At 43.6% G+C, this 27,996-nt stretch overlaps 2 protein-coding genes across 3 annotated transcripts in view; both read left to right on the top strand.

The window, feature by feature from the left end:
- The first annotated feature begins 6 nt into the window (after positions 1-6).
- LOC117514666 (tumor necrosis factor receptor superfamily member 11B-like) lies at positions 7-23,430 on the top strand. Its single transcript, XM_034175235.1, has 5 exons — positions 7-67; positions 5,235-5,622; positions 19,666-19,845; positions 22,673-22,754; positions 22,833-23,430. The coding sequence occupies exons 1-5, from the start codon at positions 65-67 to the stop codon at positions 23,062-23,064; spliced, it is 885 nt and encodes a 294-aa protein (XP_034031126.1). The 5' UTR covers positions 7-64; the 3' UTR covers positions 23,065-23,430.
- LOC117514664 (F-actin-uncapping protein LRRC16A-like) overlaps positions 19,560-27,996 on the top strand; it is a 203,485-nt gene continuing 195,048 nt past the window's right edge. For both annotated transcript variants that reach the window (XM_034175232.1, XM_034175233.1), the window contains exon 1: positions 19,560-19,571. The gene's annotated coding sequence lies outside the window, so the exon portion shown is untranslated. The remainder of the gene's footprint in view (positions 19,572-27,996) is intronic.

The raw sequence follows: 27,996 nt of genomic DNA, 5'->3' as shown, positions 1-27,996 counted from the left end.
CTATAAAAAGGAAGTAAATCCATCTCAGAAAACCTTTTCTGCCCAGGTTCCAAACTACAGCAACATGGTAAGTTCGCTCTATAACATTATTAAACATATACTTTAAATGAAGCTCAGACTGATGTGACGATTAGTTATTGCAGTATGTGAGAATGCGCTTTAAAAAAAAAAAAACACCCATAATTTATAAGGGTTGTAACTCTAAAGTATTTTGTACCAATTTCTCTGGGAAGAAAGTATGGGGGGAAAAACTTACATGAGGAATATAAATGAGAAGAAATGTAACTGAAAAACCTTGTGTAACTTCTTTTCTTGAAAGTGCATGAATGTAACAGCAATCCATTTTGATTCCATTCAGGATGCTATTAATAACTATATAATAATTGTAGATATTTAGTGCAGGTTTTCTGAGAGTGAATTTAAAAGATCCCTGAAATCTAATAATATTAGATGTTTGCAGATCATTAAAAAAAAGAGTGGGACAGTGCAGACAGTGTGCATTGATAAAATAATGAATGAAGAATATTCTGATGTAGCTGGAGCACATTAATATGTAGCAGTAAAAAGGATACTGTCCTGCTTCAGGTTTTTCACATAGTTCTGCACTCAGAATGATCAAAAATAAAGCAAATTTCCAGTAAAATAGGCATTCATAAGACTTCTCCACTTCAGGTATATCTATTTCATACTTGCATTTTCTAATTGATTGATTTTGTAGTAGGTTTATCAGTGACATTGTGAGATTCATTCAAAGAGGTATGAAATAATCTCTGTGTGGCACGATATGGGTAAAGCTGAAATAATTAATTCATCAATCTAACAGTTGATCAACAGTAAAACTTTTGAATTCTATTGATGGATTCTGATAACAAAAAAAAAAAAAAAAAAAAAAAAAATCAGTAAGCCACTTCGGCTGCTCCCTTGTTTTCACTAGGGGTCACCACAGCACATGCAAAGTGGATCTGCATGTTGATTTGACACAAGTTTACACTGGATGCAACTCTACATTACATGGAGAAAGGTGGCACGGGTGGGATTTGAACAGAGAACCTTTCGCACTGACACCAAGCACACTAACCACTTCGATTCTGGTGATGCTGTTTATTTCATGTGTGCTGCCATCAAATTATTTTACATTACTGAGCTTTATTGACTTCATTATTCTCAGTGGCACATCTGCAGTGACATTCTGTTAAAATAATTTAATCAAGGTACACTTTGATGTGTTCATTTCTGCTTAACACTGTTTTTGTGATTTTGTTTCCTTTTTGTAAAGTGAAATAATGTATTTCCATTTCTTTGAAATGAACCTTCACAGTGAAGCATATTCTGATAGGTAATATTGCAGCTATACTTAAAGTGAGTCAAGAATACATGCCTTGATCTCAAATTATATTAATTGAAATGCAAAGATTTCACAGCATAATAATATTGAGAGATGGAGATCAGAGTTTTCGAGGGTGAAGGTATCTCAGCAAAACTACACCCAGTTAAATCTTCAGTTTCATGTGGTGAAGATGAAAGGCTCCATCATTTGATAGAAGGAAGACTGAGCACCTCAAGTTGAAAAAAGACAACATAAACATAACAAAATATTTATTTCTGTAACCCTCACTGAAAAGTTGTGGAGTAAAATTTGTGGATTAAAGAAAACCTTTGTAACAATTTGCAAACAGAAATTCTAAAGTACATTTCCCTGGAGATACTCTCTAGATTTTGTCCGTAAATGTTACTTAGATATCATTAATGAATTCTACTTTGAAACTGTGTGATGACTAATAAAAACACATTTTTAGTCTCCACCATCTTGCATCTACTGTATGAATGTAAATCAGATTTTTTTTTTAAAGTTGTTCATGAACTGGAGTTCGACATATAGAAATTAAAATTAGCTTCTCATTTATTTACCACCTGCAACATTAAAATGTTCACGTTAATGCATCAATAATTTTACAAGCAAAGGCGACCCCCAGTGGTCACCAGGATCCTGCAGTTAGCAAAAAGGCTTCACAAGCATCTTGATAGGCCTGTATATTTCTGTATTTTATTTTGCATGCTGAAAGACACCAACATAGCCCAAAATAAGATGTCACCGGTCCTCACGTGCTTCTCTGAAGCCAAAATTTCAGATCTCTTCATTCTGTAAAACGTAGCCCATCATTAGCAATTGAGCTGTAATGACTCAGCATAAGCATGCCGAATGGAAAGGAGGCGAATGCTGCAGAAAACTCATCACAGTGGTCGTTATAGCAGAATTCTTGTCATTTGCAGCAGCAGCAGACTGTAGGTACTGATGTGAGGCACTGTCATTTTTCAAAGGTAATGATGTAGACAATAATGTCCTTAATTTAAAGATACAACAGAGTTTTAGCATTTGCACATCTTCATTATTAAAACAGATAACCTGGGCTCTGATGGCAGCTTAAAAAATTAACATTTTCTGAGGTTATAGATTAATTTCTCACTGTAATACCATACAAATCATTCACATTTTGCTGATTAATACCAGGAGACTCTCTGCACTTAAATCATCCATCTCTTGCTGTCTGCTTCCCTCCTTGTTAAAGGAGACCTGCATTGAAAAAAATGCAGTCAGATTTTTTGAACAAAAAATGACATATTACACATGAGATCCTTCTGAATGTAGTAAAGTAAATCTGCAAGCCCAGATCTGTCATTCAACGGAGAAATCTTCATTTGAAAATAACAAATTTACAGCTAAAATTTAGCCCTCCACAAATTGTCCCTCTCATCATGGACGCTGCCGAGACGTCATGGACAAGACCCTCTCTCAGCATGCATTGCGCCAATTGTAATTTGTGAATTTACGTCAGTTTGCATCTGCACCTTTTTCTTGTCTTATACGGAAGGATCTACTTTTTTAAAACTTCATATTGTCTTGCGGCACGTTTGGTGAGTACACATTTCTTTTATTTGTGCTTGAAAATTATTTTGGGGGACTTTTTCATACGCCCGTTTGACTGAGTGGTGTCGCATTGAAAATCTACTGTCTTTTGCCTGCGGTACCGTCACGGGGTACGGAGGCAGGACCCGCAAGAATCCAAGTCATTAAAAAAGTTATAAACCTCTCTCAGCGGCCACGGAGCTCTGCACCTCCGATTACCAAGACGTGCGGCGCTGCGGAAAGTCTGTCCTTGCAGCAACAGGTGTTACTGGCCGCTCGCATCAAAACAGCAAGCGTATTCTCTGGACTTGTGCCAAGTTGGCTGCACCTCCATTCAGTAGACAGGGACGTGGTGCCGGCTGCACAGCAGACACGGGGGCGATGTGAGTGGCCCGCTTCTGCGTTTACTAAGCACAACTCGGTAAGCACAGCGGAGGCAGAAAGCGAGGCGTCGGTGAAGAACGGCGCACGCTGTCGATGTCGTTGCTGATCTGAGCACACAGATCTGTATCTCACATTCATTGCAGTTTACTTTTGGATGTTGAAACCAGGACGTGTATAAGTAACATTACTAACATAAAATCAATTTCAATGCGGGATCAGACTGAAGGCGGGAGCGTGTCGTCTTGTCCCTGACATCATGGAAATGATACGGCTGTACAAACTGTTTTCACAGAGGGCTAAATTTTAGCTGCAAATTTGTCATTTTTAAATGAAGATTTCTCCGCTGAATTACAAATTTGGGCTTACAGATTTACTTTACTGCATTCACAAGGGTCTTATAAATACATAGCTATTTCTTTCTGAAATCTGACCACATTTATTTCAATGCAGGTCTGCTTTAAAGACAAACAACATCTGGTTTGTCCTTGTCTCTGCGGTACAACGGCATTTTAGGGCCACACTGTTTTTTTTTGTTTGTTTGTTTGTTTTGTTTTTAGACTTCGAGAATAAAGTTGTAATATTACGAGAATAAAGTTGTAATATTGCGAGAAAAAAAACTCATAATCCGGAAAGAAAAAAGCGTGATTCCGGAAATGAAACCTTGACAGCGCACAAAACAGCCTACGTGACTCCTCTCTGTTGCGCCGCATCCACGTCAAACTTCTATAAAACGGTTTTGCTTGCTCATAAACCCAAGTTTGAGGCGCTGTTTAGTTAATTACTTATAAGGCTGTTTCCAAAAAAAAAGCCTTCTAAGGCTGCTTCCACATTATAGCGTTAGCCTACGTTAGCTGTGTTGATGTGTGTTGACAGGGAAACTTGTTTTTTCTCATAAAAATACGACTTTATTCTTATAAAATTCCGACTTTTTTCTCGTAATATTACGACTTTATTCTCGTAATATTATGATTTTTTTTCTCGTAAAATTATGACTTTATTCTTGAAATATTACATTTTATTCTCATAAAATTATGACTTTATTCTCAAAGCCATAAAATTCCGATTTTATTTTCGTAATATTATGACTTTATTCTCGAAGTCTAAAAAAAAATCAATTCAATGTGGCCCTAAAATGCCGTCGTACTGTGGTAAGGAACAAAAGTTTTTTTTTTTGTTTTGTTTGTATTTTGGGGGGGGGGGTTTCTAAAGCAGGTGTGACCGATTGGTTTACAGTCTGCTACTCACAGCCAACATGAATGCAGCATAAGGCGAGATGCGCGTAATCGGTCATTTAAAAAAGTTTCTTATATACACACATTTACCTCCAGATACTTCTAGTGAAATTTTTGCCTGTTCAGTGGAGTTCACCAAAAATTGTGACAGTATTTGTGTTCTAAATGTTAGATAATATCTCCTTATTTTATGTTAGTTATCAAGTGTTTGTATTTGTTATCTGTATAAAAGTGTCTGGAACCTGGTTTAGTTTCAAAAAGAGTTAAGTTTCACTTCCATTATGCATGTGCAAGATTCAGTTACAGGGAGGGCTCCCCCTATTTGTGAGAGCCGTAACATATAGACTAAACCACACCCACTGTAACACCCACATGGTATAAAAGTGTTGCACGACTCATTTTCTGGGTCCCTTCACAAGATGGATGCTGTCTGTGGAGACCAAGGCCTGATTTTCAAAGTGACCTTCAGTAAATTCAAAATGAGGAATATATCGATGTGGTTCTTTGTAAGGGGCAGTAAAATACATAAAGAGCTGGGAGAAATTACATTAATCAGTACTCCACAGATTAAATTCGCTTATTGCCCCAAATGATTTACCCAAAAACATCTAAAAACAGAACCTGGTTTTAAAGTGTTGAACTTGCCCTTAAATGAGAGTTTTTGTGACAGTACTTTTGTGTGACAGTGATACATTCACGGCTCCTCTCCACAGCTCTTACTACCGGCGCTCCTCCTTGTGTTCCCCGCCGCCCCACTGATGGCTGGAGGAGCCACACCCACTTACAAACACCACAACCCGGAAACCGGTGAACTCCTCACGTGCGACAAATGTCCGCCTGGCACACATATGGCGGCACACTGCACTGCCACCACGTCCACAGTGTGCGTGCCATGTAGAAAGGACCACTTCACGGACCTGTGGAACTTCCTCCCTCGCTGTCTTTACTGCGACAACTTCTGCATCTACAACCTGGAGGTGGAAGCGGAGTGTTCGCCTGTTAGCAACCGGGTGTGTCGGTGCCAGGAGGGCTTCTACTGGACAGGGGACTTCTGTGTCCACCACACAGAGTGTGGACCTGGACACGGTGTCAGAACCAAAGGTATGAGAGGGGAATAAACTTGCATCACAACCTTGCAAGGTTGTACATTAAATTAATAGTTTTGCATAAAGTATGACAGATCACTCATTTAATTGCTCTTGTGATGTATTGTATGTACATTTTTATTTCACACTGATAAAGAAATTCATGAATTAAGAGCAAAACAATAACATAAATTTTAAATAATCGCTTAACCAGGGGGTCAACAAACCAGCTCCTGGAGGTCTTCCACCCTGTATGATTTACAGGTGTACCAGCTCTAACCACAGCTCTGATTAGTCCATTCTAGTGTTTCTGAGAGCTTAATTGGCTGAGCAGACCTGATAATTAGCGGTAGGTGGGGAAGGAAGCGTGAGAAAACATGCTGGACAGGTGATCTCCAAGAGCAGGATTGCTCACCCTGACGGTTCAGAAAGTGCATTACTGCCACTTAATAAGCTGAAGTGTGGAACGAGCAGCTGGGAAGTAACAAAATATACATGTTTATATCATATTGATTTGTGCCATGGGATGGGAAAAAATGTACCTCAATTCAAAGAGAAAGTATACTGTTTTTCATATATATATATATATATATATATATATATATATATATATATATATATATATATATATATATATATATATATATAATATATATATCCTTGGTAAAATTCTGTTGTACCTGCATTAATGGCAAATGTCCACGAGGTGGAAATGTTGCTCTCCATTTCAAGAACCTTGAGTGCAGTTTGGCAGAGCATGTGAGACTCTTTAACCCACAATGCTTTTGTTGTTGTCTTTTAGGTACACCACAAATGAACACTGTGTGTGAAAAGTGTTCCAATGTCTCCTTTTCACACACATCTTCAGCCAAGAGCCGTGCATAAAACACACGGAATGCACAACTGGACAGACCTGTGCTCTTTCCCCGGCTCAGTTTTCCATGACACAGTGTGTGGTTCCTGTGAGGACCTTACAAATGGAGGTGTGTACTTTCCCCTATGCTCAGTTATCGGTTTTTAGAATGAGATTCAAACTCAACAAGGTACTTGGATCCTTGTGTTCTGGGTGATTATGTAGCCTGTACAACATGGACAGCCATGTACAACCCCAATTCCATTGAAGTTGGAACATTGTGTAAAATCTAAATTAAAACAGAATACAATGATTGCAAATCCTCTTCAACCTATATTCAATGACTACACCACAAAGACAAGATATTTCATGTTCAAACTGATAAACTATTGTTTTTGTGCAAATATTGCTCATTTTGAAATGGGATGTCTGCAACATGTTTCAAAAAAAGCTGGGACAGGGGTATATTTACCACTGTGTTACATCCCCTTTCCTTCTTAACAACACTCAATAGCATTGGGAACTGAGGACACTAATTGTTGAAGCTTTGTAGGTGGAATTCTTTCCCATTCTTGCTTGATGTACAACTTCAGTTGTTCAATAGTCTGGGGTCTCCATTGTCGTATTTTGCATTTCATAATGCACCACACATTTTCAATGGGCGACAGGTATGGACAGCAGGCAGGCCAGTCTGGTACCCCCACTCTTTTACTACGAAGCTACGCTGTTGTAACACGTGCAGAATGTGGCTTGGCATTGTCTTGCTGAAATAAGCAGGGACGTCACCCTGAAAAAGACATTGCTTGGATGGCAGCATGTGTTGCTCCAAAACCTGGATGTACCTTTCAGCATTGATGGTGCCATCATAGATGTGTAAGTTGCCCCATGCCAGGGCACTAACACCCCCATACCATCACAGATGCTGGCTTTTGAACTTGTGCTGGTAACAATCTGGATGGTCTTTTTTCTCTTTTGTCTGGAGGACACGACATCCATGATTTCCAAAAAAACAATTTGAAACGTGGACTCATCAGACCACAGCACACTTTTCCACTTTGCGTCTGTCCATTTCAAATGATTTGGGGCCAGAGAAAGTGGCGGGGTTTCTGGATGTTGTTGATGTATGGCTTTCGCTTTGCATGGTAGAGTTTTAACTTGAGATGAGTCGCTAAGATGTAGTGACGAACTGTGTAACTGACAAAGTGTTCCTGAGCCCACGCAGTAAGAATCCTTTACACACGGTTTTAATGCAGTACCCGCCTGAGGGATCGAAGGTCACGGTATTCAATGTTGGTTTTCGGCCTTGCCGCTTACGTGTAGAAAGTTTTCCAGATTCTCTGACTCTTCTGATTATATTATGGACTGGTAGATGATGGAATCCCTAAATTCTTTGCAAGTGAACATTGATAAAACATTGTTCTTAACTGTTGGACTATTTTTTCTTGCAGTTCACAAAGTGGTGATCCTCGCCCCATCTTTGCTTGTGAATGGCTGAGACTTTTGGGGATGCTCCTTTGATACCCAATCATGACACTCACCTGTTTCCATTTAGGTGTTCTTTGAGCATTCATCAATTTCCCCGTCTTTTGTTGCCACGTCCCAACTTCTTTGAAATGTGTTGCAGGCATCCATTTCAAAAGTAGCAAATATTTGCACAAAAACAACAAAGTTTATCAGTTTGAACATTAAATATCTTGTCTTTGTTCTGTATTAAATTGAATATAGGTTGAAGAGGATGTGCAAATCATTGTATTCTGCTTTTATTTACATTCTACACAACGTCCCAACTTCATTGGAATTGGGGTTGCAGACCTGTGTGTATTAATTTATTTTTTAGTTAATAAGGAAGTGTGGGAGTATGGAGTGAGGGGGTCCCTTCTCAGGGCCATCCAATCTCTGTACTTGCAAAGCGAGAGCTGTGTTCGGGTGCTCGGCAGTAAGTCAGACTCGCTTCCGGTGGATATTGGCCTCCTTTGTCACCAATCCTGTTCATGGATAGGATATCGAGGCATAGTCGAGGGGACGAGGGTTTCCGGTTTGGTGGGCTCAGGGTCTCATCACTGCTTTTTGCAGATGATGTGGTCCTGTTGGCTTCATCGGCCGACGACCTCCACCACTCACTGGATCAGTTCGCAGCCGAGTGTGAAGCAGCTGGGATGAGGATCAGCACCTCTAAATCTGAGGGCATGGTTCTCAGCAGGAAACCGATGAATTGACTACTACTGGTAGGGAATGTGGCCTTGCCCCAAGTGAAAGAGTTCAAGTACCTTGGGGTCTTGTTCACGAGTGAGGGGGCGATGGAGCATGAGATTGGCCGGAGAATCGGCGCAGCAGGGGCGGTATTGCATTCACTCTACCATACTGTTGTGACGAAAAGGGAGCTGACCCAAAAGGCGAAGCTCTCGTTCTACTGGTCAATCTTCGTTCCTACTCTTACCTATGGTCATGAGTGTTGGGTCATGACCGAAAGAACTAGATCGTGGGTACGAGCGGCCGAAATAGGCTTCCTCAGGAGGGTGGCTGGTGTCTCCCTTAGAGATAGGGTGAGAAGTTCGGTCATCCATGGGGAGCTCGGAGTAGAGTCGCTGCTCCTTCACATTGAAAGGAGCCAGCTGAGGTGGTTCGGGCATCTGGTAAGGATGCCTCCTGGGCGCCGCCCAAGGGAGGTGTTCCAGGCACGTCCATCTGGGAGGAGACCCCGGGGAAGACCCAGGACTAGGTGGAGAGATTATATCTCCACACTGGCTTGGGAACGCCTCAGGATCCCCCAGTCAGAGGTGGTCAATGTGGCATGGAAAGGGAAGTCTGGGGTCCCCTGCTGGAGCTGTTGCCCCCTGCGACCTGAGCCCGGAAAAGCGATTGATGATGACAAGATGTTAATAAGGAAAAAACAACATAGTCTGTGTTAAAAACTAAAGCTATTTCCAAATTTTGTTTTTCAGGTGACTTTTTCAGGTCTTTCCTCTCTGGATTTTTTTCCACTCACAGTGTGCGTGTGAGGAAAATGAAGAAATTTGTTAGCAGGTGGGTGTGATCTTCTGTAGACTCTCCAGATTGATCTTCCTCTTCTGTGGCTCATAAACCATCCTCTGTCGCCAACAGACACATCCAGGAAGCAGGCATACCGAGGCGCTCCAGGGTACGGCTCTGCACAGACAGAGAGTGAAGCTCCTGGACAAATCAAAGCGTGGCTGGCCCACGCTCCGGAGGAGCAGCTGAGGCAAGTGCCTCAGATGTTGAGGACTTCACGGCTCACCTCCTTGGCAGACAAACTGGAGAAAAGGCTCAGTGATATTCAGCGACATGGCTCAAATTGTGGCTTAGCAACATGAGAAAGCAACACACTTGTAAGAATATGAAGTTAAAAGCCTACCTCTGTCTGGAGTCTTAATTATACACATGAAGACCTTTCTGAGTAGAATTATGTTAAATTTCCAATCATCCTAATCTTAATTAATCCATAGAAAATTATTATGAGAAAGATGCTCATCGACGGCTGCTTTGAAGTGAATCTTTTTTTAATTTTCAAAGTGCAAGTCTTATTTGTCTTCAGCGGTTTCTGTGTATATTGGACTCAGACTATTATTTTAGTCCAGATTTATGATAAGAAAAAAGTGACTGACGTATAAAATGTAAAATAAACCATTTTGTTTGTGTAACTGTTTTAATACAAAATGAGCTATACTAAAAATAAATGTTGTTGTAGAAGTGTCAAAAGTTGTGTGATGCTTTTACTTTTCATGTACAGCTGCTGGATAAACTTTACAAAAAAAAAAACAAATCCCTGCAGCCTTGACCTGCAATTTAAGTACACTACCACAAGGGAACCATCACCTTATCGTGGTAGAGAGGTTTGTGTGCCAGCCATTATTAACCTGAGAGCTGTGTTGTCTGGAGCCTTTGTGCTCCTGGTAGGGTCTCCCATGGCAAATAGTCTCAGGTGAGATGCCAGACTAAGAATGGTCCACAAGACACCATGACAGAACCAGGCAGAGGAAATGTGAGCCAGCCCGGAGGAAGCCCAGGGCCACCATCTGAAGCCAAGCCTGGATGTAGGGCTCGTCAGTGAGCACCTGGTAGCTAGGGTCGCCATGGGGCCCAGTCGGGCACAGCCCGAAAAGGCAACGTGGACCTTCCATCTCCACCTTGTGGGCTCACCACCCGCAGGGAGAACCGCAGGTGTCGAGTGCGCTATTCCATGGGTGGCAGTGAAAGTCCAGGGCCTCAGCGGACCAGACCCAGGTTCCAGGGGCTAACTCTGGGAGTGTGGAATGTCACCTCGCTGTGGGGTAAGGAGCCAGAGCTTGTGCAGGAGGTGAAGCAATACCAGTTAGATCTGGTGGGCCTCACCTCCACGCACAGCCTCGGCTCTGGAACCACTCTCCTTGATAGGGCTGGACCTTATTCTCTGGAGTTGCCCAGGGTGTGAGGCACCAGGGGGTGTGGGGATACTCATGAGTCCCCGGCTGAGCACTGCTACATTGGAGTTTACCCCGTTAGATGAAAGGGTCACCTCCCTGCACCTTCGGGTGGCGGGGGGGAAAACTCTGACTGTTGTTTGTGCGTATGCACTGAACAGCATTTTGGAGTATTCGGCCTTCTTGGAGTCCCTGAATGGAGTCCTGTGTGGGGCTTCTGGTGGACCGTGAGGCACCTCAGGAGGGGAAAATGGGGAACCTTCCAAGCATCTACAGTAAGGATGGGACTCTGTTGACCTCAACTGAGGATGTAATCCACCGCTGGAACACTTTGAGGAACTCCTGCATTAGACAGTAGGGGCAGAGCTGGAAGCTGATGGAGGATTTTCATCAATTTCCCTGGTGGCAGTCACTGAGGTAGTCAAACAACTCCACAGTAGCAAGGCCCCTGGGGTTGATGAGATCCATCCAGAAATGCTGAATGCTCTGGGTGTGGTGGGATTGTCTTGGATAAGACGTCTCTTCAACACTGCATTGACGTCTGGGACAGTGACTAAGGAGTGGCAAACTGGGGTGGTGGTCCCCATATTTAAAAAAGGGACCAGAGAGTGTGTGCCAACTACAGGGGTATCACTCTACTCAGCCTCCCTGGTAAAGTCTACTCCAGGGTGCTGGAAAGGAGGGTTCGGCCGATAGTCAAACTTTGAAGAGGAACAATGCAGGTTCTGTCCTGGTCCTGGAACAACTGGCCAGCTTTTCACTCTCACAAGGATCCTGGAGGGTGCCTGGGAGTATGCCTATCCATTCTACATGCGTTTTGTGGACTTGGAAAAGGCGTATGATGGGATACCCCGGGAGATACTGTGAGAGGTGCTGCTGGAGTATGGAGTGGGGGGTCCCTTCTCAGGGCCATCCAATCTCTGTACTCACAAAATGAGAGCTGTGTTTGGGTGCTCGTCAGTAAGTCGGACTCGTTTCCGGTGGAGGTTGGCCTCCGCCAGGGCTGCGCCTTGTCACCAATCCTGTTTGTGATATTCATGGACAGGATATCAAGGCATAGTCAAGGGGCGGAGGGTTTTCAGTTTGGTGGGCTCAGGGTCTCATCACTGCTTTTTGCAGAAGATGTGGTCCTGTTGGCATCATCAGCTGGTGACCTTCCACACTCACTGGATTGGTTCGCAGCCAAGTGTGAAGTGGCTGGGATGAGGAACATCACCTCTAAATCTGACGCCATGGTTCTCAGCAAGAAACTGATGGCTTGCCTACTACAGGTAGGGAATACGGTGCCCCAAATGAAGGAGTTCAAGTATGTCGTGGTCTTGTTCACAATTGATGGGACAATGGAGTGATTTGCTGGAGAATTGGCGCAGCAGGGGCGGTATTTAATTCGCTCTACCATACTGTTGTGACAAAAAGGGAGCTGACCCAAAGGCAAAGCTCTCGTTCTACTGGTCAGTCTTCATTCCTACTCTCACCTATGGTCATGAAGGTTGGGTCATGACTGAAAGAACTAGATCATGGGTACAAGTTGCCGAAATGGGCTTCCTTAGCAGGGTGGCTGGTGTCTCCCTTAGATATAGGGTGAGAAGTTCGGTCAACTGTGAGGAGCTCGGAGTAGGGTCGCTGCTCCTTTGTGTTGAAAGGAGCCAGCTGAGGTGGTTTGGGCATCTGGTAAGGATGCCTCCTGGGTGCCTCCTTAGGGAGGTGTTCCAGGCACATCCATCTAGGAAGAGACAACGGGGAAGACCCAGGACTAGATGGAGAGATTATATCTCCACACTGACCTGGGAACGCCTCATGATCCCCCAGTCAGCGGTGGTCAATGTGGCACAGGAAAGGGAGGTCTGGGGTCCCCTGCTAGAGCTGTTGCCCCTGTGACCCAATCCCGGATAAGCGGTTGAAGAGTGAGGAGTGAGTGTCCACAAGGTGTCACCGTTTTCCCTCTTTAATCCTTAAGTCATAACTTCTATTGTGTGTCAAGCCTGTGGATTTATTATTGGCGTTATTTCTTTACTTATTCAATTAACTCACATGATGACACTAAAGTTAGAAATCTCTTGGGTGCTTTACTGCTGGTTCACACGTTAGTTATCGTGTGTATAAAAAAAAAACAAATCGTCAACATTAAGGTGCACCAAATAACGTTAAAATAGTCTGCAGTAACCTTTTTAGCATTATTTCGCTGCTATTTTGAGCATACAGTGGATTTTTGGTGTTTACGGGACAACAGTCAATCAATCAATCAATTCAATCAATTTTATTTATATAGCGCCAAATCACAACAAACAGTTGCCCCAGGCGCTTTATATTGCAAGGCAAGGCCATACAATAATTACGTAAAAACCCCAACGGTCAAAACAACCCCCTGTGAGCAAACACTTGGCGACAGTGGGAAGGAAAAACTCCCTTTTAACAGGAAGAAACCTCCAGCAGAACCAGGCTCAGGGAGGGGCAGTCTTCTGCTGGGACTGGTTGGGGCTAAAGGAGAGAACCAGGAAAAAGACATGCTGTGGAGGGGAGCAGAGATCAATCACTAATGATTAAATGCAGAGTGGTGCATACAGAGCAAAAAGAGAAAGAAACACTCAGTGCATCATGGGAACCCCCCAGCAGTCTACGTCTATAGCAGCATAACTAAGGGATGGTTCAGGGTCACCTGATCCAGCCCTAACTATAAGCTTTAGCAAAAAGGAAAGTTTTAAGCCTAATCTTAAAAGTAGAGAGGGTGTCTGTCTCCCTGATCTGAATTGGGAGCTGGTTCCACAGGAGAGGAGCCTGAAAGCTGAAGGCTCTGCCTCCCATTCTACTCTTACAAACCCTAGGAACTACAAGTAAGCCTGCAGTCTGAGAGCAAAGCGCTCTATTGGGGTGATATGGTACTATGAGGTCCCTCAGATAAGATGGGACCTGATTATTCAAAACCTTATAAGTAAGAAGAAGAATTTTAAATTCTATTCTAGAATTAACAGGAAGCCAATGAAGAGAGGCCAATATGGGTGAGATATGCTCTCTCCTTCTAGTCCCCGTTAGTACTCTAGCTGCAGCATTTTGAATTAACTGAAGGCTTTTCAGGGAACTTTTAGGACAACCTGATAATAATGAATTACAATAGTCCAGCCTATAGGAAATAAATGCATGAATTAGTTTTTTCAGCATCACTCTGAGACAAGACCTTTCTAATTTTAGAGATATTGCGTAAATGCAAAAAAGCAGTCCTACATATTTGTTTAATATGCGCTTTGAATGACATATCCTGATCAAAAATGACTCCAAGATTTCTCACAGTATTACTAGAGGTCAGGGTAATGCCATCCAGAGTAAGGATCTGGTTAGACACCATGTTTCTAAGATTTGTGGGGCCAAGTACAATAACTTCAGTTTTATCTGAGTTTAAAAGCAGGAAATCAGAGGTCATCCATGTCTTTATGTCTGTAAGACAATCCTGCAGTTTAGCTAATTGGTGTGTGTCCTCTGGCTTCATGGATAGATAAAGCTGGGTATCATCTGTGTAACAATGAAAATTTAAGCAATGCCGTCTAATAATATTGCCTAAGGGAAGCATGTATAAAGTGAATAAAATTGGTCCTAGCACAGAACCTTGTGGAACTCCATAATTAACCTTAGTCTGTGAAGAAGATTCCCCATTTACATGAACAAATTGTAATCTATTAGATAAATATGATTCAAACCACCGCAGCGCAGTGCCTTTAATACCTATGGCATGCTCTAATCTCTGTAATAAAATTTTATAGTCACAAAGTTAGTTGTGTTAATTCATTACTTACGCAAGTGTGCACACACACACACAAACACACAATAAATAAATAAAAATAGCCTGATCTCGTAATTATAAGATCTTTTCTCGTAATTACGAGATCAGAGGTCTGATTTGTTTTTAACCAGTGATTGCAATACGCTTCCGTAATTACTACTTTGAGTATACAATAGATTTTTGTAACTTCCAGCACAATAATTACAAAGTTAAGTTCATTCCTTCCACAACTATACTCAACAAAAATATAAACGCAACACTTTTGGTTTTGCTCCCATTTTGTATGAGATGAACTCAAAGATCTAAAACTTTTTCCACATACACAATATCACCATTTCCCTCAAATATTGTTCACAAACCAGTTGAAATCTGTGATAGTGAGCACTTCTCCTTTGCTGAGATAATCCATCCCACCTCACAGGTGTGCCATATCAAGATGCTGATTAGACACCATGATTAGTGCACAGGTGTGCCTTAGACTGCCCACAATAAAAGGCCACTCTGAAAGGTGCAGTTTTATCACACAGCACAATGCCACAGATGTCGCAAGATTTGAGGGAGCGTGCAGTTGGCATGCTGACAGCAGGAATGTCAACCAGAGCTGTTGCTCGTGTATTGAATGTTCATTTCTCTACCATAAGCCGTTTCCAAAGTCGTTTCAGAGAATTTGGCAGTACATCCAACCAGCCTCACAACCGCAGACCACGTGTAACCACACCAGCCCAGGACCTCCACATCCAGCATGTTCACCTCCAAGATCGTCTGAGACCAGCCACTCGGACAGCTGCTGAAACAATCGGTTTGCATAACCAAAGAATTTCTGTACAAACTGTCAGAAACCGTCTCAGGGAAGCTCATCTGCATGCTCGTCGTCCTCATCGGGGTCTCCACCTGACTCCAGTTCGTCGTCGTAACCGACTTGAGTGGGCAAATGCTCACATTCGCTGGTGTTTGGCACGTTGGAGAGGTGTTCTCTTCACAGATGATGCAAAGGAGATGTGTTGCACTGCATGAGGCAAATGGTGGTCACACCAGATACTGACTGGTATCCCCCCCCAATAAAACAAAACTGCACCTTTCAGAGTGGCCTTTTATTGTGGGCAGTCTAAGGCACACCTGTGCACTAATCATGGTGTATAATCAGCATCTTGATATGGCACACCTGTGAGGTGGGATGGATTATCTCAGCAAAGGAGAAGTGCTCACTATCACAGATTTCAACTGGTTTGTGAACAATATTTGAAGGAAATGGTGATATTGTGTATGTGGAAAAAGTTTTAGATCTTTGAGTTCATCTCATACAAAATGGGAGCAAAACCAAAAGTGTTGCGTTTATAAAACAATCAGACAAACAACAGCAAAGGCTGAAGATTTATGATCAAGCTCACAAAATAGCACCAATCGGCCATAGTAGTTGTTTGCATGCATTACATTTTTGTAGGGATTCTTTGCCATAAAATCCACAGATTAACAAACTATCAGGCTGGATTGTCAGGAATTGCTGGACACAAATGCACGGCTCAAACAAACAGCTCTGGTTATTAAAAGGCTTTACAGCTGAGGATTGCAGAGGTCGGTACACGAGTAGGCAGTCAAGGAAAACCAGCAGTACAAAATTCATCAGACAAAAAGGCGTGGTTGTTACAACGGGCTGGAGGTCATGAACACACAAGCAGGCAGACAGGACTATGGAACGCAGGTACAGAGCTGGAATGAAGGCACAAGACACAACAAACTGGTGAAGAGCTAACACACCCAGTGAGCTTATATAACCCCAGGTGATAATCAGCAAATCAGAAACAGGTGTGCATGGAAAGCACCAGAACAAGGGTGTGGCCAGAGAGAGGTAAACACCCACCACCAAGAACCAAGAGACAGACAAGTTGAGACAGACAAGAGAAGTAGAGAAAACTGTCAGTAAAACGATAGTGTAAAGGTTCTTATTTAATCTTTGAACCTGCTGTTTCAATTCTTGACATGTTTTGTGTTTTGGGTCTTTCTTTTCCAACTTGCGTCATCTTTACTTGATTGATGGTTTAACCTGACAGATAACAAAGTCAGTCAGTCCCCCCCAAACACTGTGTATATGAACACATCGTTTTTATTTAGAATTGCAGAATTTCAGCCTACATTTCTCACTCTGAAATAATCTGTTCCCGCTTGTATCAAGTTCAAACAATTCCTGATGATATTGTGTTTTAGATATTTTATTCCTCTCATGATGGACAGTCACTACTGTGAGTTTGAATGTATTTACTCTTTCCTTACCAAAGTTACCTGGAGGAACAAAATATTTCAGCCACCTGAAAGACTGTACTCACTGTATGACATATAGCTTAATTTGGGTCTTGCTTCTATTGTTGCTTATAGATTCCTTGGAAGAAGTGGAAGCCTAAATGAGTTTTTTGATATGTAGCTGTCATAATTAAAGAAATATACACTTTATGTATAGATTTATCATAATAGAACACAAACACAATCAAGATTTTTGTTATTGAGATTTCTTCTAAATGTAATTTTGTTCATTCTTTGTTGGAAATATTATTATTGTTGTTGTTGTTGTTGTTGTTGTTGTTATTATCATTATTATTATTATTATTATTAACATTACCATTTTCTCCTCCTGTGGTGTTGCTGTCTTTCCACAGTAGCTGATGTGAAGACATTGTTGTGAAAGTGTAGTGACACGGACCCACACCAGGGGGCGCAAATGAACGGTCAATAGATGAGCCAAAAATTAACAATTTAATGTTGTGAAGGAGCACAACGAACATACAGACAATCTCAGAATATGATTACAGTCAATCCACAAAGGTGACGTGTGGGCAGGCTCGAGGATAGAAGACGTCTGTCCTGAGAAGAGCCGGAACCACACGATTTCCGCCACCACCGAACCTGGTGAATACTGGAGCCGCCAAGTCCCGAATTCCCAGGTGATCACCGTCCCCGACTGTCGGATCTGGTACTGCTGGTGAGAACAAAGACAGTCAAGTGTGGGTGTGTGTACACCCCGTAACAACAACGGTGGGAATGCCACCTCCACCTCTCACTCAATATGTAGCAGAGTACCGCAGTGATTCCTCAGGGGAAAAGAGTGCAGTCCAGCACTCAATCAGCTCCCGCAGACAGAGGATAACAGGTACTCCTGCAAAGACTCACAATATACAGATTGATGTGTAAAACACAAACGGCTGAGTATATTACCTCCAATGAAGTACAATATCTCGGCAACGAGGTGGAGATGACGTCTGGTCTTTATGGAGTGAGATGATGTTGAGTAGATGGGTGACAGCTGTCAAGAGATAATGAGTGACAGCTGTCACCCCCGGCTGTGTCCGTGGCGGCAGCGCCCTCTCGTGCCTGAAGCCCGCACTTCAGGCAGGGCGCCCACTGGTGGTGGGCCAGCAGTACCTCCTCTTCTGGCGGCCCACACACAACAGACATTCAGTGACGTATTCAGAAAGAAAACAAACAAAACAAAACAAAAAACAAATTTTTGATGCAAAATAAATAAATTGCCCATAAGGGCAAGGACACAACTGTCAGTTGTTTTTTTGTTTTTTTGTTTTGTTTTTTTTTGTTTTTTTTGCTGTCAGTCCATATTTTTTTCCAAAATGAATAAACAGTCAAGATCTTGCTGAGCATTTGAGCAGCTTTTGTCGCCATCTAGCAGGTGAAGTTAGACGCGGTTTTTGGCACAGGCGAGGCGGGCAGTCGCCCGGGGCGCCTTTTTTCATGACATACGAGGTCTGTCAATAAAGTATAGGTCCTTTTTATTTTTTTCAAAAACTATATGGATTTCATTCATATGTTTTTACGTCAGACATGCTTGAACCCTCGTGCGCATGCGTGAGTTTTTCCACGCCTGTCGGTGACGTCATTCGCCTGTGAGCACTCCTTGTGGGAGGAGTCGTCCAGCCCCTCGTTGGAATTCCCTTGTCTGAGAAGTTGCTGAGAGACTGGCGCTTTGTTTGATCAAAATTTTTTCTAAACCTGTGAGGCACATCGAAGTGGACACGGTTCGAAAAAATAAGCTGGTTTTCGATGAAAATTTTAACGGCTGATGAGAGATTTTGAGGTGATACTGTCGCTTTAAGGACTTCCCACGGTGCGAGATGTCGCGCAGTGCTGCCAGGCGCCGTCGTCAGCCTGTTTCAAGCTGAAAACCTCCACATTTCAGGCTCTATTGATCCAGGACGTCGTGAGAGAACAGAGAAGTTGCCAGGAGGGCTTCTACTGGACAGGGGACTTCTGTGTCCACCACACAGAGTGTGGACCTGGACACGGTGTCAGAACCAAAGGTATGAGAGGGGAATAAACTTGCATCACAACCTTGCAAGGTTGTACATTAAATTAATAGTTTTGCATAAAGTATGACAGATCACTCATTTAATTGCTCTTGTGATGTATTGTATGTACATTTTTATTTCACTCTGATAAAGAAATTCATGAATTAAGAGCAAAACAATAACATAAATTTTAAATAATCGCTTAACCAGGGGGTCAACAAACCAGCTCCTGGAGGTCTTCCACCCTGTATGATTTACAGGTGTACCAGCTCTAACCACAGCTCTGATTAGTCCATTCTAGTGTTTCTGAGAGCTTAATTGGCTGAGCAGACCTGATAATTAGCGGTAGGTGGGGAAGGAAGCGTGAGAAAACATGCTGGACAGGTGATCTCCAAGAGCAGGATTGCTCACCCTGACGGTTCAGAAAGTGCATTACTGCCACTTAATAAGCTGAAGTGTGGAACAGCAGCTGGGAAGTAACAAAATATACATGTTTATATCATATTGATTTGTGCCATGGGATGGGAAAAAATGTACCTCAATTCAAAGAGAAAGTATACTGTTTTTCATATATATATATATATATCTTGGTAAAATTCTGTTGTACCTGCATTAATGGCAAATGTCCACGAGGTGGAAATGTTGCTCCATTTCAAGAACCTTGAGTGCAGTTTGGCAGAGCATGTGAGACTCTTTAACCCACAATGCTTTTGTTGTTGTCTTTTAGGTACACCACAAATGAACACTGTGTGTGAAAAGTGTTCCAATGTCTCCTTTTCACACACATCTTCAGCCACAGAGCCGTGCATAAAACACACGGAATGCACAACTGAACAGACTGTGCTCTTTCCCGGCTCAGTTTTCCATGACACAGTGTGTGGTTCCTGTGAGGACCTTACAAATGGAGGTGTGTACTTTCCCCTATGCTCAGTTATCGGTTTTAGAATGAGATTCAAACTCAACAAGGTACTTGGATCCTTGTGTTCTGGGTGATTATGTAGCCTGTACAACATGGACAGCCATGTACAACCCCAATTCCATTGAAGTTGGAACATTGTGTAAAATCTAAATTAAAACAGAATACAATGATTTGCAAATCCTCTTCAACCTATATTCAATTGACTACACCACAAAGACAAGATATTTCATGTTCAAACTGATAAACTATTGTTTTTGTGCAAATATTTGCTCATTTTGAAATGGATGTCTGCAACATGTTTCAAAAAAGCTGGGACAGTGGTATATTTACCACTGTGTTACATCCCCTTTCCTTCTAACAACACTCAATAAGCATTTGGGAACTGAGGACACTAATTGTTGAAGCTTTGTAGGTGGAATTCTTTCCCATTCTTGCTTGATGTACAACTTCAGTTGTTCAATAGTCTGGGGTCTCCATTGTCGTATTTTGCATTTCATAATGCACCACACATTTTCAATGGGCGACAGGTATGGACAGCAGGCAGGCCAGTCTGGTACCCCCACTCTTTTACTACGAAGCTACGCTGTTGTAACACGTGCAGAATGTGGCTTGGCATTGTCTTGCTGAAATAAGCAGGGACGTCACCCTGAAAAAGACGTTGCTTGGATGGCAGCATGTGTTGCTCCAAAACCTGGATGTACCTTTCAGCATTGATGGTGCCATCATAGATGTGTAAGTTGCCCATGCCATGGGCACTAACACCCCCATACCATCACAGATGCTGGCTTTTGAACTTGTGCTGGTAACAATCTGGATGGTCTTTTTTCTCTTTTGTCTGGAGGACACGACATCCATGATTTCCAAAAAACAATTTGAAACGTGGACTCATCAGACCACAGCACACTTTTCCACTTTGCGTCTGTCCATTTCAAATGAGTTTGGGGCCAGAGAAAGTGGCGGGGTTTCTGGATGTTGTTGATGTATGGCTTTCGCTTTGCATGGTAGAGTTTTAACTTGAGATGAGTCGCTAAGATGTAGTGACGAACTGTGTTAACTGACAAAGTGTTCCTGAGCCCACGCAGTAAGATCCTTTACACACGGTTTTTAATGCAGTACCGCCTGAGGGATCGAAGGTCACGGGTATTCAATGTTGGTTTTCGGCCTTGCCGCTTACGTGTAGAAAGTTTTCCAGATTCTCTGACTCTTCTGATTATATTATGGACTGTAGATGATGGAATCCCTAAATTCTTTGCAAGTGAACATTGATAAACATTGTTCTTAAACTGTTGGACTATTTTTTCTTGCAGTTCACAAAGTGGTGATCCTCGCCCCATCTTTGCTTGTGAATGGCTGAGACTTTTGGGGATGCTCCTTTGATACCCAATCATGACACTCACCTGTTTCCATTTAGGTGTTCTTTGAGCATTCATCAACTTTCCCAGTCTTTTGTTGCCACGTCCCAGCTTCTTTGAAATGTGTTGCAGGCATCCATTTCAAAAGTAGCAAATATTTGCACAAAAACAACAAAGTTTATCAGTTTGAACATTAAATATCTTGTCTTTGTTCTGTATTAAATTGAATATAGGTTGAAGAGGATGTGCAAATCATTGTATTGTGCTTTTATTTACATTCTACACAACGTCCCAACTTCATTGGAATTGGGGTTGCAGACCTGTGTGTATTAATTTATTTTTTAGTTAATAAGGAAGTGTGGGAGTATGGAGTGAGGGGGTCCCTTCTCAGGGCCATCCAATCTCTGTACTTGCAAAGCGAGAGCTGTGTTCGGGTGCTCGGCAGTAAGTCAGACTCGCTTCCGGTGGATATTGGCCTCCACCAGGGCTGCGCTTTGTCACCAATCCTGTTCATGGATAGGATATCGAGGCATAGTCGAGGGGACGAGGGTTTCCGGTTTGGTGGGCTCAGGGTCTCATCACTGCTTTTTGCAGATGATGTGGTCCTGTTGGCTTCATCGGCCGACGACCTCCACCACTCACTGGATCAGTTCGCAGCCGAGTGTGAAGCAGCTGGGATGAGGATCAGCACCTCTAAATCTGAGGGCATGGTTCTCAGCAGGAAACCGATGAATTGACTACTACTGGTAGGGAATGTGGCCTTGCCCCAAGTGAAAGAGTTCAAGTACCTTGGGGTCTTGTTCACGAGTGAGGGGGCGATGGAGCATGAGATTGGCCGGAGAATCGGCGCAGCAGGGGCGGTATTGCATTCACTCTACCATACTGTTGTGACGAAAAGGGAGCTGACCCAAAAGGCGAAGCTCTCGTTCTACTGGTCAATCTTCGTTCCTACTCTTACCTATGGTCATGAGTGTTGGGTCATGACCGAAAGAACTAGATCGTGGGTACGAGCGGCCGAAATGGGCTTCCTCAGGAGGGTGGCTGGTGTCTCCCTTAGAGATAGGGTGAGAAGTTCGGTCATCCATGGGGAGCTCGGAGTAGAGTCGCTGCTCCTTCACATTGAAAGGAGCCAGCTGAGGTGGTTCGGGCATCTGGTAAGGATGCCTCCTGGGTGCCGCCCAAGGGAGGTGTTCCAGGCACGTCCATCTGGGAGGAGACCCCGGGGAAGACCCAGGACTAGGTGGAGAGATTATATCTCCACACTGGCTTGGGAACGCCTCAGGATCCCCCAGTCAGAGGTGGTCAATGTGGCATGGGAAAGGGAAGTCTGGGGTCCCCTGCTGGAGCTGTTGCCCCTGCGACCTGAGCCCGGAAAAGCGATTGATGATGACAAGATGTTAATAAGGAAAAAACAACATAGTCTGTGTTAAAAACTAAAGCTATTTCCAAATTTTGTTTTTCAGGTGACTTTTTCAGGTCTTTCCTCTCTGGATTTTTTTCCACTCACAGTGTGCGTGTGAGGAAAATGAAGAAATTTGTTAGCAGGTGGGTGTGATCTTCTGTAGACTCTCCAGATTGATCTTCCTCTTCTGTGGCTCATAAACCATCCTCTGTCGCCAACAGACACATCCAGGAGGCAGGCATACCGAGGCGCTCCAGGGGTACGGCTCTGCACAGACAGAGAGTGAAGCTCCTGGAACAAATCAAAGCGTGGCTGGCCCACGCTCCGGAGGAGCAGCTGAGGCAAGTGCCTCAGATGTTGACGACTTCACGGCTCACCTCCTTGGCAGACAAACTGGAGAAAAGGCTCAGTGATATTCAGCGACATGGCTCAAATTGTGGCTTAGCAACATGAGAAAGCAACACACTTGTAAGAATATGAAGTTAAAAGCCTACCTCTGTCTGGAGTCTTAATTATACACATGAAGACCTTTCTGAGTAGAATTATGTTAAATTTCCAATCATCCTAATCTTAATTAATCCATAGAAAATTATTATGAGAAAGATGCTCATCGACGGCTGCTTTGAAGTGAATCTTTTTTTAATTTTCAAAGTGCAAGTCTTATTTGTCTTCAGCGGTTTTCTGTGTATATTGGACTCAGACTATTATTTTAGTCCAGATTTATGATAAGAAAAAAGTGACTGACGTATAAAATGTAAAATAAACCATTTTGTTTGTGTAACTGTTTTAATACAAAATGAGCTATACTAAAAATAAATGTTGTTGTAGAAGTGTCAAAAGTTGTGTGATGCTTTTACTTTTCATGTACAGCTGCTGGATAAACTTTACAAAAAAAAAAACAAATCCCTGCAGCCTTGACCTGCAATTTAAGTACACTACCACAAGGGAACCATCACCTTATCGTGGTAGAGAGGTTTGTGTGCCAGCCATTATTAACCTGAGAGCTGTGTTGTCTGGAGCCTTTGTGCTCCTGGTAGGGTCTCCCATGGCAAATAGTCTCAGGTGAGATGCCAGACTAAGAATGGTCCACAAGACACCATGACAGAACCAGGCAGAGGAAATGTGAGCCAGCCCGGAGGAAGCCCAGGGCCACCATCTGAAGCCAAGCCTGGATGTAGGGCTCGTCAGTGAGCACCTGGTAGCTAGGGTCGCCATGGGGCCCAGTCGGGCACAGCCCGAAAAGGCAACGTGGACCTTCCATCTCCACCTTGTGGGCTCACCACCCGCAGGGAGAACCGCAGGTGTCGAGTGCGCTATTCCATGGGTGGCAGTGAAAGTCCAGGGCCTCAGCGGACCAGACCCAGGTTCCAGGGGCTAACTCTGGGAGTGTGGAATGTCACCTCGCTGTGGGGTAAGGAGCCAGAGCTTGTGCAGGAGGTGAAGCAATACCAGTTAGATCTGGTGGGCCTCACCTCCACGCACAGCCTCGGCTCTGGAACCACTCTCCTTGATAGGGGCTGGACCTTATTCTCTGGAGTTGCCCAGGGTGTGAGGCACCAGGGGTGTGGGGATACTCATGAGTCCCCGGCTGAGCACTGCTACATTGGAGTTTACCCCGTTAGATGAAAGGGTCACCTCCCTGCACCTTCGGGTGGCGGGGGGGAAAACTCTGACTGTTGTTTGTGCGTATGCACTGAACAGCATTTTGGAGTATTCGGCCTTCTTGGAGTCCCTGAATGGAGTCCTGTGTGGGGCTTCTGGTGGACCGTGAGGCACCTCAGGAGGGGAAAATGGGGAACCTTCCAAGCATCTACAGTAAGGATGGGACTCTGTTGACCTCAACTGAGGATGTAATCCACCGCTGGAACACTTTGAGGAACTCCTGCATTAGACAGTAGGGGCAGAGCTGGAAGCTGATGGAGGATTTTCATCAATTTCCCTGGTGGCAGTCACTGAGGTAGTCAAACAACTCCACAGTAGCAAGGCCCCTGGGGTTGATGAGATCCATCCAGAAATGCTGAATGCTCTGGGTGTGGTGGGATTGTCTTGGATAAGACGTCTCTTCAACACTGCATTGACGTCTGGGACAGTGACTAAGGAGTGGCAAACTGGGGTGGTGGTCCCCATATTTAAAAAAGGGGACCAGAGAGTGTGTGCCAACTACAGGGGTATCACTCTACTCAGCCTCCCTGGTAAAGTCTACTCCAGGGTGCTGGAAAGGAGGGTTCAGCCGATAGTCAAACTTTGAAGAGGAACAATGCAGGTTCTGTCCTGGTCCTGGAACAACTGGCCAGCTTTTCACTCTCACAAGGATCCTGGAGGGTGCCTGGGAGTATGCCTATCCATTCTACATGCGTTTTGTGGACTTGGAAAAGGCGTATGATGGGATACTCCGGGAGATACTGTGAGAGGTGCTGCTGGAGTATGGAGTGGGGGGTCCCTTCTCAGGGCCATCCAATCTCTGTACTCACAAAATGAGAGCTGTGTTTGGGTGCTCGTCAGTAAGTCGGACTCGTTTCCAGTGGAGGTTGGCCTCCGCCAGGGCTGCGCCTTGTCACCAATCCTGTTTGTGATATTCATGGACAGGATATCAAGGCATAGTCAAGGGGCGGAGGGTTTTCAGTTTGGTGGGCTCAGGGTCTCATCACTGCTTTTTGCAGAAGATGTGGTCCTGTTGGCATCATCAGCTGGTGACCTTCCACACTCACTGGATTGGTTCGCAGCCAAGTGTGAAGCGGCTGGGATGAGGAACATCACCTCTAAATCTGACGCCATGGTTCTCAGCAAGAAACTGATGGCTTGCCTACTACAGGTAGGGAATACGGTGCCCCAAATGAAGGAGTTCAAGTATGTCGTGGTCTTGTTCACAATTGATGGGACAATGGAGCGATTTGCTGGAGAATTGGCGCAGCAGGGGCGGTATTTAATTCGCTCTATCATACTGTTGTGACAAAAAGGGAGCTGACCCAAAAGGCAAAGCTCTCGTTCTACTGGTCAGTCTTCATTCCTACTCTCACCTATGGTCATGAAGGTTGGGTCATGACTGAAAGAACTAGATCATGGGTACAAGTTGCCGAAATGGGCTTCCTTAGCAGGGTGGCTGGTGTCTCCCTTAGATATAGGGTGAGAAGTTCGGTCAACTGTGAGGAGCTCGGAGTAGGGTCGCTGCTCCTTTGTGTTGAAAGGAGCCAGCTGAGGTGGTTTGGGCATCTGGTAAGGATGCCTCCTGGGTGCCTCCTTAGGGAGGTGTTCCAGGCACATCCATCTAGGAAGAGACAACGGGGAAGACCCAGGACTAGATGGAGAGATTATATCTCCACACTGACCTGGGAACGCCTCATGATCCCCCAGTCAGCGGTGGTCAATGTGGCACAGGAAAGGGAGGTCTGGGGTCCCCTGCTAGAGCTGTTGCCCCTGTGACCCAATCCCGGATAAGCGGTTGAAGAGTGAGGAGTGAGTGTCCACAAGGTGTCACCGTTTTCCCTCTTTAATCCTTAAGTCATAACTTCTATTGTGTGTCAAGCCTGTGGATTTATTATTGGCTTTATTTCTTTACTTATTCAATTAACTCACATGATGACACTAAGTTAGAAATCTCTTGGGTGCTTTACTGCTGGTTCACACGTTAGTTATCGTGTGTATAAAAAAAAAACAAATCGTCAACATTAAGGTGCACCAAATAACGTTAAAATAGTCTGCAGTAACCTTTTTAGCATTATTTCGCTGCTATTTTGAGCATACAGTGGATTTTTGGTGTTTACGGGACAACAGTCAATCAATCAATCAATTCAATCAATTTTATTTATATAGCGCCAAATCACAACAAACAGTTGCCCCAAGGCGCTTTATATTGCAAGGCAAGGCCATACAATAATTACGTAAAAACCCCAACGGTCAAAACAACCCCCTGTGAGCAAACACTTGGCGACAGTGGGAAGGAAAAACTCCCTTTTAACAGGAAGAAACCTCCAGCAGAACCAGGCTCAGGGAGGGGCAGTCTTCTGCTGGGACTGGTTGGGGCTAAAGGAGAGAACCAGGAAAAAGACATGCTGTGGAGGGGAGCAGAGATCAATCACTAATGATTAAATGCAGAGTGGTGCATACAGAGCAAAAAGAGAAAGAAACACTCAGTGCATCATGGGAACCCCCCAGCAGTCTACGTCTATAGCAGCATAACTAAGGGATGGTTCAGGGTCACCTGATCCAGCCCTAACTATAAGCTTTAGCAAAAAGGAAAGTTTTAAGCCTAATCTTAAAAGTAGAGAGGGTGTCTGTCTCCCTGATCTGAATTGGGAGCTGGTTCCACAGGAGAGGAGCCTGAAAGCTGAAGGCTCTGCCTCCCATTCTACTCTTACAAACCCTAGGAACTACAAGTAAGCCTGCAGTCTGAGAGCGAAGCGCTCTATTGGGGTGATATGGTACTATGAGGTCCCTCAGATAAGATGGGACCTGATTATTCAAAACCTTATAAGTAAGAAGAAGAATTTTAAATTCTATTCTAGAATTAACAGGAAGCCAATGAAGAGAGGCCAATATGGGTGAGATATGCTCTCTCCTTCTAGTCCCCGTTAGTACTCTAGCTGCAGCATTTTGAATTAACTGAAGGCTTTTCAGGGAACTTTTAGGACAACCTGATAATAATGAATTACAATAGTCCAGCCTATAGGAAATAAATGCATGAATTAGTTTTTCAGCATCACTCTGAGACAAGACCTTTCTAATTTTAGAGATATTGCGTAAATGCAAAAAAGCAGTCCTACATATTTGTTTAATATGCGCTTTGAATGACATATCCTGATCAAAAATGACTCCAAGATTTCTCACAGTATTACTAGAGGTCAGGGTAATGCCATCCAGAGTAAGGATCTGGTTAGACACCATGTTTCTAAGATTTGTGGGGCCAAGTACAATAACTTCAGTTTTATCTGAGTTTAAAAGCAGGAAATCAGAGGTCATCCATGTCTTTATGTCTGTAAGACAATCCTGCAGTTTAGCTAATTGGTGTGTGTCCTCTGGCTTCATGGATAGATAAAGCTGGGTATCATCTGTGTAACAATGAAAATTTAAGCAATGCCGTCTAATAATACTGCCTAAGGGAAGCATGTATAAAGTGAATAAAATTGGTCCTAGCACAGAACCTTGTGGAACTCCATAATTAACCTTAGTCTGTGAAGAAGATTCCCCATTTACATGAACAAATTGTAATCTATTAGATAAATATGATTCAAACCACCGCAGCGCAGTGCCTTTAATACCTATGGCATGCTCTAATCTCTGTAATAAAATTTTATAGTCACAAAGTTAGTTGTGTTAATTCATTACTTACGCAAGTGTGCACACACACACACACAAACACACAATAAATAAATAAAAATAGCCTGATCT

The sequence above is a fragment of the Thalassophryne amazonica genome, chromosome 7 (assembly GCF_902500255.1).
Source record: "Thalassophryne amazonica chromosome 7, fThaAma1.1, whole genome shotgun sequence".
In the NCBI taxonomy this organism is placed as follows: domain Eukaryota; kingdom Metazoa; phylum Chordata; class Actinopteri; order Batrachoidiformes; family Batrachoididae; genus Thalassophryne; species Thalassophryne amazonica.
This window is presented reverse-complemented; position numbering and strand designations above follow the sequence as displayed.